This window comes from Balaenoptera ricei, chromosome 4 (assembly GCF_028023285.1).
Source record: "Balaenoptera ricei isolate mBalRic1 chromosome 4, mBalRic1.hap2, whole genome shotgun sequence".
Taxonomy (NCBI): Eukaryota; Metazoa; Chordata; class Mammalia; order Artiodactyla; family Balaenopteridae; genus Balaenoptera; species Balaenoptera ricei.
In genome coordinates this window covers 66,980,809-67,000,235 of record NC_082642.1, presented here as the reverse complement: position 1 = coordinate 67,000,235, position 19,427 = coordinate 66,980,809, and the positions used below count along the sequence as shown (strand labels likewise).

The following is a 19,427-nucleotide window of genomic DNA, read 5'->3' as shown; positions in this document are numbered from 1 at the left end:
CTATTGTCCATCTGTATGTCTTCTTTGGAGAAATGTCTATTTAGGTCTTCTGCCCATTTTTTGATTGGGTTTTTGTTTGTTTGTTTTTTGTTGTTGTTATTGTTATTGAGTTGTATGAGCTGTGTGTATATTTTGGAAATCGAGCCCTTATAGGTTGCGTCATTTACAAATATTTTCTCCCCTTCCAGAGGTTGTCTTTTTGTTTTGTTTATGGTTTCCTTTGCTGTGCAAAAGCTTATAAGTTTGATTAGGTCCCATTTGTTTATTTCAAGCATCTTCTATCTTGTCTAACATGCAGAGCATGAATATGGTAGCACATTTTTTATAATTTTAGTATAAATATGGGTTTTTCTTACCATCTGATATAAACATGCATTATTCTATAGTGTCTTCTTTCCCTCCGCCCTACCACTAGCTATTAAGAAAAAAGTAAGGCATATTCCAGATGTCCCTCTTTCATACAACCTTCTTTCAATCCTGTGCTAGACAATGGAAGGGCCACAGAAGCAAAGTGTTTGTTTTCTAGAAGCTTACAACCTTCATTATTTCAGTCAACGTAAAACTTCCAGTGATCAAGCAGCTTATACAGACTTGACTGAGGTAGTACAAGAAGAACAGGGCTCTCACTAAATAAGAAGAACAACCCTGGGCTTGTAAACAGCGGTAGTTAACAATGAAGAGAAATCACTTTCATTTCATCATATAGTTTCTGACTTGTTAAAGTGCTTAAAAAAAAAAGTTGGGCAAAAAGCACTAACAAAAGTTAAGAATTCCAGTCAAGGGGAAAAAAAAAAAACAAAAATAAAAGAGATACAGAGATGAAACATTATCTTTTTACTCCTACATTTTATAAGAATAAATATTTCCACTAATTACAAAAATTAATAAATCTGAAGTATAAATTACTATTCACCAAAAATGGATTTCCAGTTAGAGAACTAAGTAGCTTCTTGAAACCACAGACTGCCTGCATATATGAAAACTGTTTGATAGTCCCATGTTTAATTATCTTAAATTACTCTGTGTTATTTGTGAAAGAAGTCTATTTACATGTACATGTGTGATGGGATACTTTTGGAAACCTGCTCCTTAGCCAATCAAAGCCTACCTTATGACTAAAAATATTTTTACGAAATGAAATATTCTGAAATAATCAGAAACAAAAATCAAAAAATTTGTACTGAGGGGCTTCCCTGGTGGCGCAGGGGTTGAGAGTCTGCCTGCCAGTGCAGGGGACACGGGTTCGAGCCCTGGTCTGGGAAGATCCCACATGCCGCGGAGCAACTAGGCCCGCGAACCACAACTACTGAGCCTGCGCGTCTGGAGCCTGTGCTCCGCAACAAGAGAGGCCGCGACAGTGAGAGGCCCGCGCACCACGATGAAGAGTGGCCCCCGCTTGCCGCAACTAGAGAAAGCCCTCGCACAGAAACGAAGACCCAACTCAGCCATAAATAAATAAATAAATAAAATTAAAAAAAAAAAATTTGTACTGAGTATTTTGTTTATTGTTCTTCCATAACACAAACTGTAGCATATTTAATTGTCAAATGCAGTTTTGATCTATGTCTAAGGAAATTATGCCTATGATCCTCCAAAGAATAAGAAAGTCTGAGGAGCGATAATAATGCACAAAATAATAAGCAACTCAGGAAACGGTGGCAATAACATTCTTTGTTTAAAAAATACGGTTCATAAAGAAATATATTACTGTAGCAGAAGAATTCAGACATCAGAAAGAGTTCAGTCTAAAAATACTGAGACAATAAAAATGTGCCTTTAGTCTTCATAAATGACCATGGAAAAGACAATTCATTTCCTTTTGGGGTGAATGAAATTGGGACAATGTCCAGAGGCAGACAAATCACCTGTATTCAATTCAACAACTATTTCCTGATACATACTATGAGCCAAGCACTGGATATTCAAAAGTGGGGAAAAACTAGGTGGTAAACATTAAGATTTGTCTAGTTAGCCTAAAAATAAAGAGAAAAATTAGATTGAGTCCTAGTGAGTTCCATTCAGAAATCAGAACAAAGTACTGTTTTTTCAGAAATGAAAACCAAGTATTCTTCATCTAGATTTTTTTCTAGCCCTGTGACTCAACGGAACACTCACCTTCTCCAGAGAGCACAGATCCTTGGAAAACATCATTGTGCTAGGTCCTCAAGGTTGCCACCTGTTATGGACTGAATTATGTGTCCTCCTCCCTGCCCCGCACCAATTCATATATTTATGTCCTAACCCCCAGTACCTCAGCATGTGACTGTATTTGGAGATAGGGCCCTTAATGAAGTAATTATGGTAAAATGAGGTCATATGGGTGGGTCCTAATCAGACATGACTGATATCCATATAAGAAAAGGAAATTAGGACACAGACAGGCAGAGGGAAGACCACGTGAGGACAGCAAAGGAAGAAGGCCATCAACAAGCCAGCGAGAGAGGCCTTAAAAGAAACCAAACTGACAGCCTGAGGAACTGTGAGGAAATAATTTCTGTTGTTTAAGCCGCCCAGTCTGTGACACTTTGTTATGGTGGCCTTAGCAAATTAAAATGCCACCTATCAGAGCCTCCTATCTTAAGTTCTACCATTCTTGTCTGCTTAAAACAAAAACAAAAAACAAAGCAAACAAGCCCCCCCGCACCGCAAAAAACAAAAAAAACCTCTCTTCAAAAAGTAATGCATTTATTCTCCTGGTCTAAAACCCAGCCACCTTCCTCTAGCTAAGGAAGAAAGCTTGATGGCAAACAGCAGCTAGTTTGAATCTTTATCATGTCCTTTTATTCTACTCGATAAGTATTTACTGAGGAACCTCTATGTGCCTAGTATCCTTTGTTATCCTGTGGCTTATACACATGGATGAGAGGCTAGAAAATGAGGCACAAAAGGTTAAACCGAGAGAATGTATGCCTTCCTTACACCAGTGTTTTTAGAAGTATGACCAAGAGAACCGTTAAAACAAAATGAGACAGCCTGGGGACAAGAGCAAGAGGGAGAGCTAATGGGAGCAGCAGGGAGGGAGAGGAGAAAGCAAGGCACAGCCAGTGCCTGTGGTCCACCAGCTGCTTGTCACCTGTTATCTCATGTGACTTCCTTAACTACTGGAGAACTAGATATTAGCATCCCGTTGTACATGAGAAAACCAAGGCACAGCATGATTAAAACGTACAACTAGTTCAACTGCAGAACCAGATTTTCATTCTGGTCTATACTCCCAAGTTTTCATTATGTACAGAATCATACAGGAGTTAGGTATGCTGCGAAATAAATATGTAAATAATGAACTGTTAGAAATAGGTTATTAAGAGATGTGAAAGGAGTCAAGATACAAACAATATTTATTGAATACCTGCTGCTCTGCTTTAATATCTTCTACCTGAAATAAGGCAACAACATGTTAAGGTCCTGGAACAGTAACTGATACATAATAGATAAACCTTACCTAGCAATTACTACTATTAATATTACCACCTCACTAAATCTTCCCAACAACCCTGGGAGGCAAATACAATTATCCCCATTTGAGAGAGAAAAGGAATGAAGCTCAGTAAAGTTAAGCTAATGCACACAAGGTCAGAGAGCTATGGGGGGAAGTGGTGGGGGAGGGAGGTGGGGTGCAATTTTGAGTCCAAGAACTAAAATGGACATCTTAAAAACACTTATGTTTTGATGATCCTTTCTCGTGGTTAACAGAGAAGGTAGTTCTTCTCCTTACTGAACTGAAATGCTCCACAGGAATTTTAACAAACTCCTCAGTTCCTAAAACTCTCTCCTTCTACGTCTTCTGGGCTGCAAACAACAAGAATCAAAAGAGCTTCAATGGTAGGAGGCAAAAGAAAAATTTTAACAGGCTGCCCCAATGGCCAGTGATGACCCCAGATGCGGGCAGAACAGACTGCATGTGGACACACGTGAGCCCGCGTGCATGCAGGTAGCGTGCAAATCTGGATTACCTGAGTGAGCTGCTGCACACAGAAAACTGGGACCTAATGTGTTTGTGAAAGTTGGGCTCAGACTCACTTCCTAACTGTGGCCCACATACTTAAAAGAGGGCTCCCAGGCCATTCTGGTAAGGGAAGAAGTCTCAGCTAAAACTGAGCAGTGAACAAGGAGAAGAAAAGGCTGGGCAACATGAAACAGCTGCATGGACAGAGGGACGGGCAGGCAAACAGCCCAGGCTTCTGCCAGCCAGACTGCTGCTCACCTCTCCACCGGCATCTCTGTCCTGTAACGCAGATTACAGATCTGTCTCTCCCACCAACTCCAAGTCCCTCAACACACCCGGGCACACAGGAGGCTCTCAATATATGTTAGCTAACCAACAAATGAATGAAAAAGCAAGCAAAAAAAAAAAAAAAATTTCTCTCTTAGATTTGATGTCTAGCAACAAGTTATTAACACATTCTTTATCAAATTCAACCCACCCCATAACTCAGGTATATATCTGAGTTTAGACATCATACTCTAAAGTTTCAGATAATCTAAACTCAATTAATTCCAGATCTGTTATCCCTGACACTCTTATTTTAAATAAGTATGATTTTACTATCAGAAAGACACACAAAATTTACACATTTCCTATATAAGTTCTACTTCAAATCCAAATGCAGCTGAGTGATTTTACTTTATTCATCACCAACCAGGAATAAAAAAGCATTATTTCTCACCTTTCCTTTCTGCACTGACTCCTCACTCTGCATTTTCTAATATAGTAAACAATACAAAAGAGGAAAAGCAAGTTTGTCCTTCATGGAGGGTAGAGACTTAAAACATATGGACTCTACTTTCCCCAGCCCAACCCCCTTTTTGCTGCTATGGATGGATGAAACTCCTACCACCATCACCAAGTACCTTAGAAGAAAGAGAAAATTAGGACAAAGGAATATTCAAAGGGCAACCAAAGAATTACAGGAGCCAAGTAGTGATTCTATTTTACAGATGAAGTTAAGTTACTTGACTTAAAAACGTGGCAGAATTCAATGTATTTCTCAAATCTCCTGACTTACTTTTCTGTCTTTTCGAATTTAATAATCACAACCGTGGCTGAAAACATCAAATGTTACTTCTCAATCTCCTTTCTCTTCACATCTGTTACAGCCCAACACTGATGAAATACTATCTGCTCTTTCCAGTGTAACATTATCATGAATGTTCTGAGACAATAAACCTCCTAGGTTTAGGACCAGCTCCTCTTGCCACATAGCATGGTTATTTTTGCAGCAGAATGGAAAAATAAATTATTGGTGATATTTCTGGGTTTCTAAAAGCCCTTTATATAGTATCAAAGGATTATCCTGCAGAGTAGTTGCAGATTGATAATCAACATCCTCTCTGAATCAAGAAAAAAAAAGTTCCTTGAAAATTCCAGCTACTTTTCTGAAACAGTTCTTGCCAATGATTAAGTAAACAACTAATTTCATATGCTTCACAGGTAACCAAACTTAAGGATTTAAGTAATAAGGTGATTCATGAATGAATAAAAATTCCCCAAACATTTTACCCACAAACTCATTTATACCTAGAAACCTTAAATTTTCCATTGGTGCACAATTTTTAATGCACATGCCAACTTCAGGCAATGGCTAAGGTACAGAGTGACAGGGGAACTGTTAGATCCAGATAACAAATCTGAGGTTGCTGAATGGGGAATCACAAGTTGAAGGTATTGATACGGCACTTGTCTTCAGTATTTTAGAGCATGAATCTTACAGACAAGCTTGTACAGAGGTGACCATACGACCCAGCAATCCCACTACTGGGCGTATACCCTGAGAAAACCATAATTCAAAAAGAGTCATGTACCACAATATTCATTGCAGCGCTATTTACAACAGCCAGGACATGGAAGCAACCTAAGTGTCCATTGACAGACGAATGGATAAAGAAGATATAGCACCTATATACAATGGAATATTACTCAGCCATAAAAAAGAAATGAAATTGAGTTATTTGTAATGAGGTGGATGGAGTTAGAGTCTGTCATACAGAGTGAAGGGAGTCAGAAAGAGAAAAACAAATACCGTATGCTAACACATATATATGGAATCTAAAAAAAAAAAAAAAAAAAAAAAGGTTCTGAAGAACCTAGGGGCAGGACAGGAATAAAGACACAGATGTAGAGAATGGACTTGAGGACATGGGGAGGGGGAAGGGTAAGCTGGGACGAAATGAGAGAGTGGCATGGACATATATTTACTACCAAATGTAAAATAGATAGCTAGTGGGAAGCAGCCGTATAGCACAGGGAGATCAGCTCGGTGCTCTGTGACCACCTAGAGGGGTGGGATAGGGAGGGTGGGAGGGAGGGAGATGCAAGAGGGAAGAGATATGGGGACATATGTATATGTATAACTGATTCACTTTGTTATAAAGCAGAAACTAACACACCATTGTAAAGCAATTATACTCCAATAAAGATGTTAAAAAATAAATAAATAAAAAGAGGTGACCAACATAAGGAGATACCCTCATAAATGGCAAGCCTCACTCTGGTGGCTTTATATGTACTAACACTTTTATACACAGAAAAACCACTCACACTTACATAAATCTTTAATCTGGAAAAAGGAGCACAACTAGGGCATATATAAATCAAATCAACTTTTAGTACTTTACTAAACAGACAGGGCTCTTTCCAGGTGACTGTCGAGTGATTTATAACTAAAACCACTGAAGGCTGGAGAGCAGTATGGAAACAAGTACATCTTCTGTGGTATCTCTTTTAATCCAACTTCTTCAGTAAAGTATGTAATGCTATATAGCTGAGGGGACATTAAGAAGGAAGCCCAGCAAGGTTTGAGACACATCTTATGAACCACAGAACTGGTGTTGGGTCCTCAGCTGGTGCCAGCTCCATTACCATATCTTGGCTACCCTAGCTTGAGGGGCAGTTGCCCCCAACTTGAGGGACAGAGAGGCCCTATTTAGAGACAGCTAAGCAACTTAATAACGTATAAAGTGCTCGCATAATAAGTCACATAAGTCGCATAATACTCAGAAGATCCTCTAACATAGGCAACATCATAGTCCTAAATTCTGGATTACGAATCTTCAGGAGCAATTAAGTAATTAACCTAAGGCCAGCTAAATGGGTGACAAGATTCATACCCAAGTACTCTCACTAGAAATTCTGTGCCTTTTGTCATATTTTATTGTATATTACCAACCTAAATACCAAAAAGAACCACATTTGAAGATCAAAAATCAAATCTAGTACTCCCCAGTATCTGTACGGAGCATGAGAACATTGGACAAGTGAAAAGAGTTACATCCATAGAGTTTCAATTAATAAAATGGACCAAACAATTATTTCAGACTAGATGGAAATGCTGTTTTAAGGAACAGAATATTTGTTAGAAGATAGTAAGTAGCAATCTGATGGTTTAATTTGTGCCAAACTGAGCTGCCTTTAAGATATTAATAATAAACAACAAGGTCCTACTGTATAGCACAGGGAACTATATTCAATATCCTGAGATAAATCATAATGGAAAAGAATGTTTTAAAAATGTATATATATAGGTATAATGGAATCACTCTGCTGTACAGCAGAGATTAAACACAACATTGTAAGTCAACTGTTCTTCAATTTTTAAAAAAGATATTCATAAAGCTATTAACAGCAGGAATCAACGAGAATAACTGTTCCTGTTCCTCCAGCATCTCTCCATTGACCAGCACAGAAGACACAGCCAATAACATCTTTTCAGTCCAGCTTCTCAGACACATTTACATCCATGGAAACACAGGCAGGTTGTTCTAGACTGTGTCTATGAATTTTATATTTTACACTTAAAAATGCTCATCAGTCTGGCAGTGGGTTCCATGGCACGAGAAAGGATTAAGAATCTGTGCTGTTGATAATCAGATATTTATTACAAAGCAAAACAACTGTAAGTCCAAGTTTGTAAATCTGATGAGTTTCAAGGAGCGTGTAGGAATATAACCACTTAACCTTGGTTAAGTTTTGTGCCCAAAGGTTGTGCAAATGTGATTTTCTAAGAAAAGTTGTTACACATGACAAAAGTGGGTTACTAATTTAGAAAGACAGACTACAATAATTGTGTGATAAAATCATATATAATGTAATGTGCATAATTGAATCCTTATCAATGATTCAGAAGTCATTTCCAGATGTGACATCTTCTCAGTATTATTACTATGAAAATCAACTATCAAATCAACTATCATTTTTCTGTAGAAGTGAAGAATAGCATTCTACTCAATAGAATGCTAAATCCCAAAAAAAGTGTGCCCCACTGTTTTGGTGATGATTGCTTATGGAAACTTACTTATATTCTCTCTTGGTCTCCTTCTTAAGGAGCAGTATGAACAGTACAGGAGAATCCTCTAATTTTAGATTAGAAAAGAACCTCAGAGATCCTCAAACACTTCCCTTTGCCCTCCTCCCTCCACAAGATAAAAATGACTCCAAAAGTCAGCCAAATTTTGATAAATGCCTAGTGTGTACTTGACACCTTTCAAGGAACTAGAGATACAGTGATGAACAGGACACATATTTCACCCTGCTAATCCTGTGTTCTATTAGGTCACAATGCCAGGATCGTAGAAAGAAAGGAAAGAAATCCAAGAGGAAATGCAGAACAGGGAGACAGAGGACTCAGAAAGAGAAAACTTGCACAATGCTTTGGGGGGGGGGGGTACATCTCTTTAATTTAGCATCGCCAACCTTGTCTGTAATCGCTCCTCGGACAAAATAAGCCATAAAATGGAAAATAAAGTTATTGTAAATCTGATGATGATAGAAACAAAAACAGAATGGGTACGTAAGTCCTCCGCTCTTTTCCACAGAAGCTCCCAACACCCATGTACACACTGTGTGCGCACACACTGTTCACTGTGAAATATCTTCCTAACTTCCTATAGAAAAGTCCATTTTTCCAGAGGATTTAAAGTTTTGAAAGAGATTCCAATTTTCTTATTATTGGCCGCCAAATGGGTCTGACTCTTGGTCTACCCAGGCACAGGGCAATGCCCCATGTTCCTTCCTGCTCATCATTTTTACAACGTTGAAGGTGAAGCACAGCATTAGTTTAACACCAGGTTGTAAATAATTACCAAAGGAAAGCAGTTGAGGCTAATGCTCATAGCTCAGCCGACTTGGCTGAACAAAATGGAGAAAAGCATTCCATGGCTTCCACCTAACAGGCCCCATTGTTTCTCCACAGGGCTCTGATTTCTGGCCAACTCTTAAAACAAGCCTCACTGGAGAATGATCAACCAAACCAAAATTTAAACGTGTTTTTAAATAGATTTCTTGTCTCTCCCCGGTCAAGAGAAATGGAATATAATTATTATTATATTATTAAATATTATAAACATTATTATATTATAATTATTATTAATGGAATATAATTTCAACAGGTATTTACCCATTAACTAATCCCCAAAACAATGGAATGGGTTAAAGCGTGTACTTCTGCTATAACAACAGCAACACTTATTTTGACTACTCTTTGAAGTTTTTAGGTTACATCAATTAACCTGGAAAAAGAAGAGTGGTTTCTCAAATGATGGAGCATTAATTTGGATGTTTCACTTTGTCTCTTCATATGCTTTTTAAATCTGGGGGTCTACATGAAACCTTTCCCTGTAACTTTTGAAAATGTTTCATAAATTACTATGGAAGCATGGAACATAAAACTCAAGGCATCTGCTTAAGAAATTTTTATATATAAATTCTTCAAAAGTTAATGATGAGGTTAAAAAAATTTAAGAAAAACCAGGGAAGTATACAATGAAAGGAAAAATTTGCTTCATATGGCATGATCTCAATATGTATTGAGGAAGGCAAATTCTGCCAAACTTTCACTGAAATTGTTCTAACAGGCTTCTTCATTCTAATAGCTACCACTTAGTGAATGCCACTGTGGACTACACACCTGACATAGCATTTCTCTTAATTCTTCCCTCTGCCACATCAGGTAGGCATTCACCTATGTGGCAAAAGAGTTTGTAAAAGCTACACGGAAGTAGCCATGGTGGAATACGAAGGCAGGCCTTTTCAAGTAATGTCCATGTTCTTCCTAGCTCGCCCTCTTTTCCCATAGCTTCAACCCTAATCGCACTAATAAATGCTTTTACATAATGGAAATAATGGTGATAAGTGGATAAGGCTAAATTAAATTCCCTCTCACCTAAATCCACTTTCTCACAGGTGGAAAAAAAAAAAACAAAAAAAACTTAGCCTGTATTTTCTCTCAAGTTGAAAATGTCAGATCACATTTTCCTCAAACCTCCCCCAGCCTCCCACCAAAAAGTAAAGCACAAAACACACACTCACACTGCAACAAAAAAAAGCTTACTATCTCAGATAAGATTCCACTGTTCTCCTGCCCCAGTCCACACTATCTCTATAGCCCACAGGGTCAGTCCTTCCCAACCTAAGAAAACACAGGCTGTGCTGTTGACTGTGCGTCAGAGCAGAGCTGTCTCAACTCCACATGTTTGTCTTTCTATAAGATCATCTGCTCATTACTGACACTGGTATTTTGTCAACTTGATCAAGTTTATCAATTTATCTTTAAAGCACTTTTAAAAAAAATTTATTTATTATGTTTGTTTATTTATTTATTTTTGGCTGTGTTGGGTCTTTGTTGCTGCGCGTGGTCTTTCTCTAGTTGTGGCGAGCAGGAGCTACTCTTCGTTGCAGTGCGTGGGTTTCTCGTTACGGTGGCTTCTCTCATTGTTGAGCATGGGCTCTAGGCACGTGGGCTTCAGTAGTTGCAGCACATGGGCTCAGTAGTTGTGGCTCACGGGCTCTAGAGCACAGGCTCAGTAGTTGTGACGCACGGGCTTAGTTGCTCCGTGGCATGTGGGATCTTCCCGGACCAGGGATTGAACCCTTGTCTGCTGCACTGGCAGGCAGATTCTCAACCACTGTACCACCAGGGAAGCCCTTTAAAGCACTTTTAGCTACTGAAGTATGGAATGAATGCTATAACCAAGAAATTCCCCATTGACTCAGTTTAGAGTGACTACTGTAATGTCTTTAATCATTTACTTACCTCTCTCTTCAATTTTCTTACAATAATGTACCATCTCATATATGAGTAGCTGGGGTTTAAGTATTAGAGATGCACAAGTAGACACACCACACACCCACACTCACATTGTCAAAAAGCAATGTAACATGAAGCAAATACAGTTAATCCTTGAACAAGGTGGGCGTTAGGGGCACCGACCCGCCTCATAGTCAGAAGTCCACAAATAACTTATAATCAGCTCTCCTTATCTGTAGCTCCTCATCCATGGCATCAACCAACCATGGATCGTGTAGTACTGAGGATTTAGTACTGAAAAAAATCCACATATAAGTGGACCTGCACAGTTTCAACTCATGTTCTTCACAGGTCAAATGTATATCCATCAAAGTAGGCTCTGTCACTGACTTAGAGACCACATCATAGTGGGGAAAAGGTCAGTGAGTTCAGAAATGCCTGGGTTGCAATCCTGGTTCAACTCAGGGCCTTAGCTCCCTTGTATGTAAAGTTAGGATGGTGAAAACTAGAAACGTAAATAAGGCATTTAGCAGAGTGCACAGCATACACAGTAGTTATTACCACCATCAACACAGGCACCAAGACAGGCTGGGCCATTTTTCCCAGCTGTGCCACTGTTTGCTGATTAATAATTAGGACTAGTCACTATCTTTCCCTCCCCCCTCTTTTGTAATAGCTTTATTGAGGTGTAATTTACATACCACAAAATCCATTCTTTTAAAGTGTGTGATTCAGTTGGTTTTTAGTATATTCAGGGTTGAGTGACCACTACCACTATTTATTTCCAGAACACTGTCATCACCCCAAAAAGAATACCATACCCATTAGCAGCAACTCCCTAATACTCTCTCCCTCAGCCCCTGGCAACAACTAATATGTTATCAGTGTCTATGGATTTGCCTATTCTGAACATTATATATAAATGGCGTGATACTGTATATGGCTTTTGTGTCTGGCTTCTTTCACTTAGCACAATATTTTCAAGGTTCATCCACTTTTTAGCATGTGTAAGTACTTCATTACTTCTTATGGCTGAATAATAGTCCATTTTATGGCTATATCACAACATGTTTATCCATTCATAAGCTGATGGACATTTGGGTTGTTTCCACATTGGGGTTATTATGAATAGTACTGCTATGAATATTCATGTACAAGCTTTTTTGTGTATAAACATATGTTTTCTCTCCTCTTGGGTATTTACCCAGGAGTGGAACAGCAGAGTCACATAGTAACTCTATATTTAACCATTTGAGGAAATGCCAGACTATCTTCCAAAGCAGCTGTACCATTTTACATTACCACAGGCAGTGTATGAGGGTTCCAATTGTTCCACATCCTTGCCAACACTTGTTCCTACTTGTCTCTTTGACTAAAGCCATCCTAGTGTGTGTGAAGTATATTGCACTGTGGTTTTGATTCCATTTCCCTGATGGTTAAATGATGTTCACCATCTTTTCATGTACTATTTGGCCATTTGTACATTGTTTTTGGAGAATGTCTATTCTGATCCTTTGCCCATATTTAAACTGGGTTTTTTGTCTTTTTATTCTTGAGCTGTTAAGATTTCCTTATATATTCTAGATACAAGTCCCTTCTAAAATATATGATTTGCATATATTTTCTCCCAATCTATGAGTTCTCTTTTCATTTTGTCGATGGTAACCTTGGAAGCACAAAAAGTTGTAATTTGGATGAAGTCAAATTTATCTGTTTTCTTCTTTTGCTGCTTGTGCTTTTGGTGTCATATCTAAGATTCCATTGCCTAATCCAAGGTTACAAAATTATACTCCTAGAGTTATACAGTTTTAGCTCTTACATATATGATCCATTTTGAGTTAATTTTTGTATATGGTGTGAGGTAGAGGTCCAACTTCATTCTGTTGCATCTGGGTAACCAGTCGTCAATGCACTATTTGTTGAAGAGACTACTCCTTCCTCTACTGAACTATCTTGGCACTCCTCTCTCTTAAATCCACATTCAGAGCATTTCATTCCTTGCAGGTATACATCACTCTGATCTTGCCAATTTTCCAGCTATCAGGCGTATTACTACTCTACTTGAACCTGCAAATCTTTGAACCAAACCTATGAATCTATCCTGTATTTACTTTATTTCAGGTTGGCGAATCACTTACATTTAAAAGCACTTATCAAGTACCTACTATGTACCAGGCAGTATTCTAAATTCTCAGATATAATCCCAATGAAGCATTAAGATTCTTGAGGATGGTTATAAAATGTATTGTGTTTCATGACAGAGATGGGGACAAAGTACCAAAGATGCTGGAAAAAAACAAAAAAAAAAAAAACAAAAACAACCATCTCTGTGTTAGAGGTTCTAACGTGGTCACATTGAGGAGGGGTATTTGAGTAGAAGAATTATTGAACTGTCAGACAAAGAAGGGCTCTAGAGTTCTCCAAGAAGAGAGAAATAATGGGCACAAAAGTATGAAGTTGAGAAAAAGCCAGGGGACAGAGGTTTAAGGTGGTAGCAATGTGGGGCAACAGGAAAAGGTGACTCTCAAAAGGAGGACAGGGTTGAATATTAAGAATCCATATACTACAACAGAGACCTTTAACTGTACCGCTACGCAATGTACACCCAACTCTAGATCTGAACGAGGAAGCCACATGTATTTGAGGAAAACGACTGTGGGGTTGAGGTGTAGACTGTACTGCATAGGGACAGACTAGTATTGGGCATTCTCACGTATGTCTAGCCAGGAGGGGTATTTTTTTTTAAGTGATTATTTCTTCCCACAACTGCATAGCAAAAATGTATTTTGCTCCCTCACAAGTCTCCTAAGACATTTTGTACTTGGTTCCAACCTTCTTCATTCCTTTCAGGTGTGTATACGGTCAGCCTTAAAGAAGATGTTGTACCTCTTCAGGTTCTCAATTTTCTTCATTATAATTATCACTTTTACTTAAGACACTTCACTGTCAAATATCATTAAAGTTATAATGCTACCACTGAAGGCTATTTAACTCTGGGCCCATCTTCTGAGCAGAGAGCCCAGTCTAAAAAGAGTTGAATATGTGCCTTACAGACTGCTTCTTGTTCTTTTTCAATTCGGAATCCAAATTATTCCATTTTTACTCTTCTTCAAACATCTCCTAGCACTTTCTGCCATAATTTTGAGTTCAGAAAGTGTTTCACTATGCTTCCATCATCAGCTTTATGAAAGTAAGTTTACAGTTCTGCTTTTCCTCTTTCTACTTAGATTTTCTATAGAAGTTTTTCAGAATCAGAAATACACCACGGTCTAAAAGTTTCTATGTTTCCTAGGAATCCTAATAAATGTTTGGCAGTTAATACAATCACAGCAACACCACTAGCAAGAAAAAGCACATTACAGCTTCTCTCCACTAGAATGTTCAATTTTTAACTGGTATTCCTTAAATGGGCATTTAGCATAAAAGGAGGTGTTATTTCAGCCATCACAATGGTGGGAACTGTACTCTGGTTCAAGGGAATGAAACACTTCCTCAAATAAATGAGTGGTAGACATAATGGAATTCTACATTCCTTGTTCTTTTCTGTTAATTGACTGGTGACGTGAATGTGATCCACCATCGTGTGTCCTGGCTGGAAGGGCTTGCTCTGCACCCTTTTCTCCTTCAGTTATCCTTATTTACAAAGACTTGTGTAAAACAAGTCATTTACTTGCAACAGGGGGAAGATGGGCCAACGTTCTGGCTCCTCCAAAAAAAAAAAGATGTCAAACTGGCTCACATAAAAGAAGTAGGGATGGAAAAAATGAAATTATAGTGGCTGCACTATGGCTTAGACAGTGAAGAAATGGATAAGTTTTTACATCAGAGAAGGATAAATCTTTGATTCCTGCCTGCACTTCAGCAATTTTCCTATGCAGCTGCCAATTTTTTCACCCCAGCAAAATCACTGAAAATGAAAATTACAGATTTTTAAACCATTTTAAAAGCAGACAGAGAGAGAAAGAAAAAAAAATCTGGAAGACTATAATCCAAAAAATGTTAACACAAAGATTATTGTCTTCTGTGGGTAGTAAAATTACAAATATTTTCTTTTTTTCTACTCTTCTGCCTTCTCAGATTTTTTCCATTGAATATAAGATGCCATTATAATCAGAAAAGTACAATAGTGGCAGAAAGAGAGAAAAACAGTTGGTTAGTTAGGTATTTGGGGAGGAAATAGTGCAGGGAGAGTTCAAGTTGTCTTAGGAGCTGAGGACAAAAAACAAAAGTATATACAGATGCCCATGTTCCAGGCATCCTGAAGACTTTAAACCTTATCCAGGAATAGGAGTACAACTTTATCCTTTAACTTTTTTTTTTTTTAATCTTTCCAACACACCTCTGAAATTGCTGCTACTGCTTTTTTCTTTTTTTCTTTTTTTTTGGGGGGGGCCGAACTGAGAGGCTTGTGGGATCTTAGGTCCCTGACCAGGGATTGAACCCACACCCTCGGCAGTGAAAGCGCCGAGTCCTACCCACTGGACCACCAGGGAAGTCCTGCTACTACTTTTTAAACAGCTATTGCTTTTTTTTTTTTTTACTTAAGAAATAATCCAATTTCAGAGAAATTTAAGTACAAACAGCAAAGTTCTCACATTATATTCAGTAATTTATCAAGCCCAAGTCGTGCCACATTACAGAAAAATGGGACTCCTATAACAGAGGGCAGACCCTATTTATGTTAACTATATGTCTCCTTTGATATTTTTTACTAATTAAGTCTACAAGTTTTTTTTTTTCTAGCAAATTGTGGTACAGGGAGAAGGAAGTCTCTAAGGCAGTAGACTCAATGAAGGAACCACCATCAAATGGTCAAGTGTGAAACCCACCTCAGAGGAGGGCAGCCTGGTAACCCTGCTGTGTTTCCCTCCCGCTGACTTTCTGGCACGTCATTCGGGAAGGACCATGTGGTGCCACACACACAAAAATCAAAAACAAAAACAAAAAAAGGAAAACAAAAATACCCCACAACTCTAGCATTATCCTAACTAAATTAATCCTGGAATAAGTTTTTGAGGCCATATATTGTTTTGGAATAATGACAGTGCCCACAGTGAGTAGAGAAGTCTATTAAATGGTTTACCTGTGAAATATAACCTGGAGGCACGTGGATGGGAGGAATGGATCCATTGGGTGACATCATGGGAACTTCAGCAGGCCCTAAAAGAGGCAAGAGTAAGATATTAACAGCTGAAGAAATATACATTATTCAAACTAATCATTGGTATTTTAAAATATTATCAAAACTAAAGAGAATCACTGACTATTTTCTCTTCAGTAAATGGTACCTCGTGCCTTAGACCTGAAATCACAAATGAAAAGGAATTCTCCAGCTGCATAAGTCAAGGGGTTTTTTTTTTTAATATTTTTTTTTTGGCTGCACTGGGTCTTTGTTGCTGCGTGCAGGCTTTCTCTAGTTGCGGCAAGCGGGGGCTACTCTTTGTTGTGGTGCACGGGCTTCTCATTGCGGTGGCTTCTCTTGTTGCGGAGCACAGGCTCTAGGCACACGGGCTTCAGTAGTTGCGGCACGCGGGCTCAGTAGTTGTGGCACGCGGGCTCTAGGGTGCAGAGGCTTCAGAGGTTGTGGCGCTCGGGCTCAGTAGTTGTGGTGCTCGGGCTCAGCAGTCGTGGCTCGCGGGCTCTAGAGCACAGGCTCGTTAGTTGTAGCGCATGGGCTTAGTTGCTCCATGGCATGTGGGATCTTCCCTGAACAGGGTTCAAACCTGTGTCCCCTGCACTGGCAGGCGGATTCGTAACCACTGCGCCACCAGGGAAGTCCCTATGAGCATCTTTATAAATACTTAATGATTCCCAAAGCCTCAAGTTCCATAAACTAAGGCTGCTCAGTTAAGAGTAGTCTAACAAAGTAGGGCAAAAAGTTTCCTTTTTTTCCCTTTAAAATAATGTATTATCAATATATGCTTAAGTAAATAAAATTTTAATGAGTTTACCTCCTCTGGTTTAAAAAGCTCCTATAGACTTTGGGTTTATAGTTTTCATTTTGATTATTATTTTCAATAAGTTACTGTAACATGCCATTAATTTGACATAGAAGAAACCTTTAAAATACTCCAAACCAACTGAATTTGACAAGTCTCTTATAAGGCAGGGGGTAAAAACAGATTATATTTTAAAACTAGACACTATTAGGAATACTCATACCAAATTTACTTGGATTATTTCAAAGTAAAGCATTCAATTAACAAGAGGTTAGTTTCAAAATATTAAATTCAACAAATGTTAATCGCATGTCTAAGGAAACAAAGAAAGGCAAGTCAAAGCTCAGTTACCTAAAGCACAGTTTGAGTTAATATTTAATTACAAGGAAACTGATTGTCATAACATCAAAATCAACTTCTGACACCCTTCCAAAGATCCTATGACTAAATGGTTTCCCTGGAAGTTTAAGAACCTCAGGTCACTGGTTTTCAGTTTGACAGGTGGCTCCCCTATTTAGCAACCCATGTCCCAAATGTCAATCCAAAGGTGTGTTTCTAGTCTTGAGATGCGACTTCCTGGCTCCAAGTGCCCTGTGTTGTTTATTTGCTTTCTCCTAATGTGTGTTGTGCTGCCGGCAATGAAAATTGCTCCGCTGTAACAAAAACCAAGAAAAATACAACACTTTTCTTGGCAAAAGAAGACAGACCCTGCCACCCAGTGCTGCACTTACATATAAGCACAATGCACCTTTCACCTCACAGTACAATCCACTGTTACAACTACTTCTCAGGAAAAGTCATGGACAATATGCCAAAGTACTAAACTCTCTGATAATCTCTGAATACATACAAAATACCACAGTAGTCTCTCACATAGTAACACACTGGTAGTCAGTTAAAGAAAAGGATGACAATGGCATAAGAATGGATAATTCCACAACCCCACTGTATTTTTAAGTACCATTCCAACTAATACATCCAGCAATCACTGAAGGCACTTTCCAAATTCATCTTCCAAATCCATCTTTCTCATCAGCTTTAGCATTTTTGCCACAGCCGTTAAGACATTTAGGTATTTACTAAATATTTTCATTTGAATTGATTCACTTAAAAATCATAGACAACTATTTCACTCTTAGCCTGAGTACTACCTTTGAAATCCAAGGGGCAATGCACTCAGCTCTATAAGCAGGCATTAAGAGCGTGGCCTCCGCCTGGTTTCATTTCCCAGCTCACTATTCACACTGGTTGTGTGACATTGGACAATTCACTTAGCCCTTCTATGCCTCAGTTGTCAATGAGAATAACAATTCCTACCTCACAGGTTTGGGTTTAAAGACTAAATTCAATAATACATGTAAAAGCATTTAGGGCAGTGCATGGCATAATAACCACTCATCAAAATGTTAGCAATCTTTACAATTTTTCTCTTTTTTTATTTATAGTTTTTTGTTTTTTCCTGTTCTTTCATTACAATTACATTTTAAGCACTATTTTTTTAACAGTACATGTCCCTGTAACACATAAAGTCAACACGCATACTCTGTGTACAATACTGACTTACGAGGCAAACCTTCCTCATCAGACAAATATCAAATATTTCACAGTGCAGAGTGTGAACAGAAATGCTACCACTTCAATAAAGTATTACTTTTTAATCACCAAAATGTATACCAGGCAAACAGTCTCTTAACCCCAGGCATGACCCCTAAAACTGTTAAAGTCATTTGTATAAAACGCTTTAAAGAATGTAGGACAAGTAAATGATTTACAGCCAGAAAATGTTTTCTTCCTGGCCTTGGTTTCAAAAGTAGCCAAATGACTTTAACATGCTTGTTCCCCCTTCCTCTTGTCACTGTCATCAAAACCCTTTCAAAAATCCTTGCGAAATATACAGTAATGGTTTCCGAAACTCAGCTCTGCCCTAGAACCCTAAGGTTTCTCTCCTTTCTGAAATAAACCATTGCATACACAGGCATTCAGGAGTTTAAAAGCTAGGAAAATAAAATCCCTTTCACAATGGTGGTATGAGAAAAGTTACTGTCTCCCTAAATAATTATCTCCCAATCAGTGACTTTACTGCCTCTGCTCAACAGTTTGTGTTTGAGAACCTCCTGATACTATTATAATTCTTCCCTAATTAAAGCACAAACTTCTCTTCCTAAACTTTTAGGACTACTAGATTCCTTTTGATTTTTAATCGATAATCTCGTGACACAGAAGACTGAAAGGATACAGCCCTGAGAATATGTGGAAAATGGTTCCCTTCTTGTTCAAACCACCAACACCGGATATGTGAGGGGTAAAAAAGGGACACAATCTCCCCAAACTAACTTCCTTTCTGACTGTATTGGGAAATCATTGATTAAACTTTTTGGAAAAAAACTTTTTAAATCTCTTAGGATATCTGGAACCCTCTTTAATTAAACAGTCTTGTTACATAAAGGTAGGTCTACACAAATATACA

The 19,427-nt window shown here is 38.4% G+C and overlaps 1 protein-coding gene across 4 annotated transcripts in view; it reads right to left on the bottom strand.

Annotated features, from left to right (window-relative positions):
* Positions 1 to 19,427, bottom strand: part of FNDC3B (fibronectin type III domain containing 3B) — a 350,111-nt gene that overhangs the window by 147,468 nt on the left and 183,216 nt on the right. For all 4 annotated transcript variants that reach the window (XM_059920533.1, XM_059920537.1, XM_059920536.1 and 1 more), the window contains exon 4: positions 16,105 to 16,181. In XM_059920533.1, coding sequence (XP_059776516.1) covers positions 16,105 to 16,181 — 77 coding nt within the window. The remainder of the gene's footprint in view (positions 1 to 16,104; positions 16,182 to 19,427) is intronic.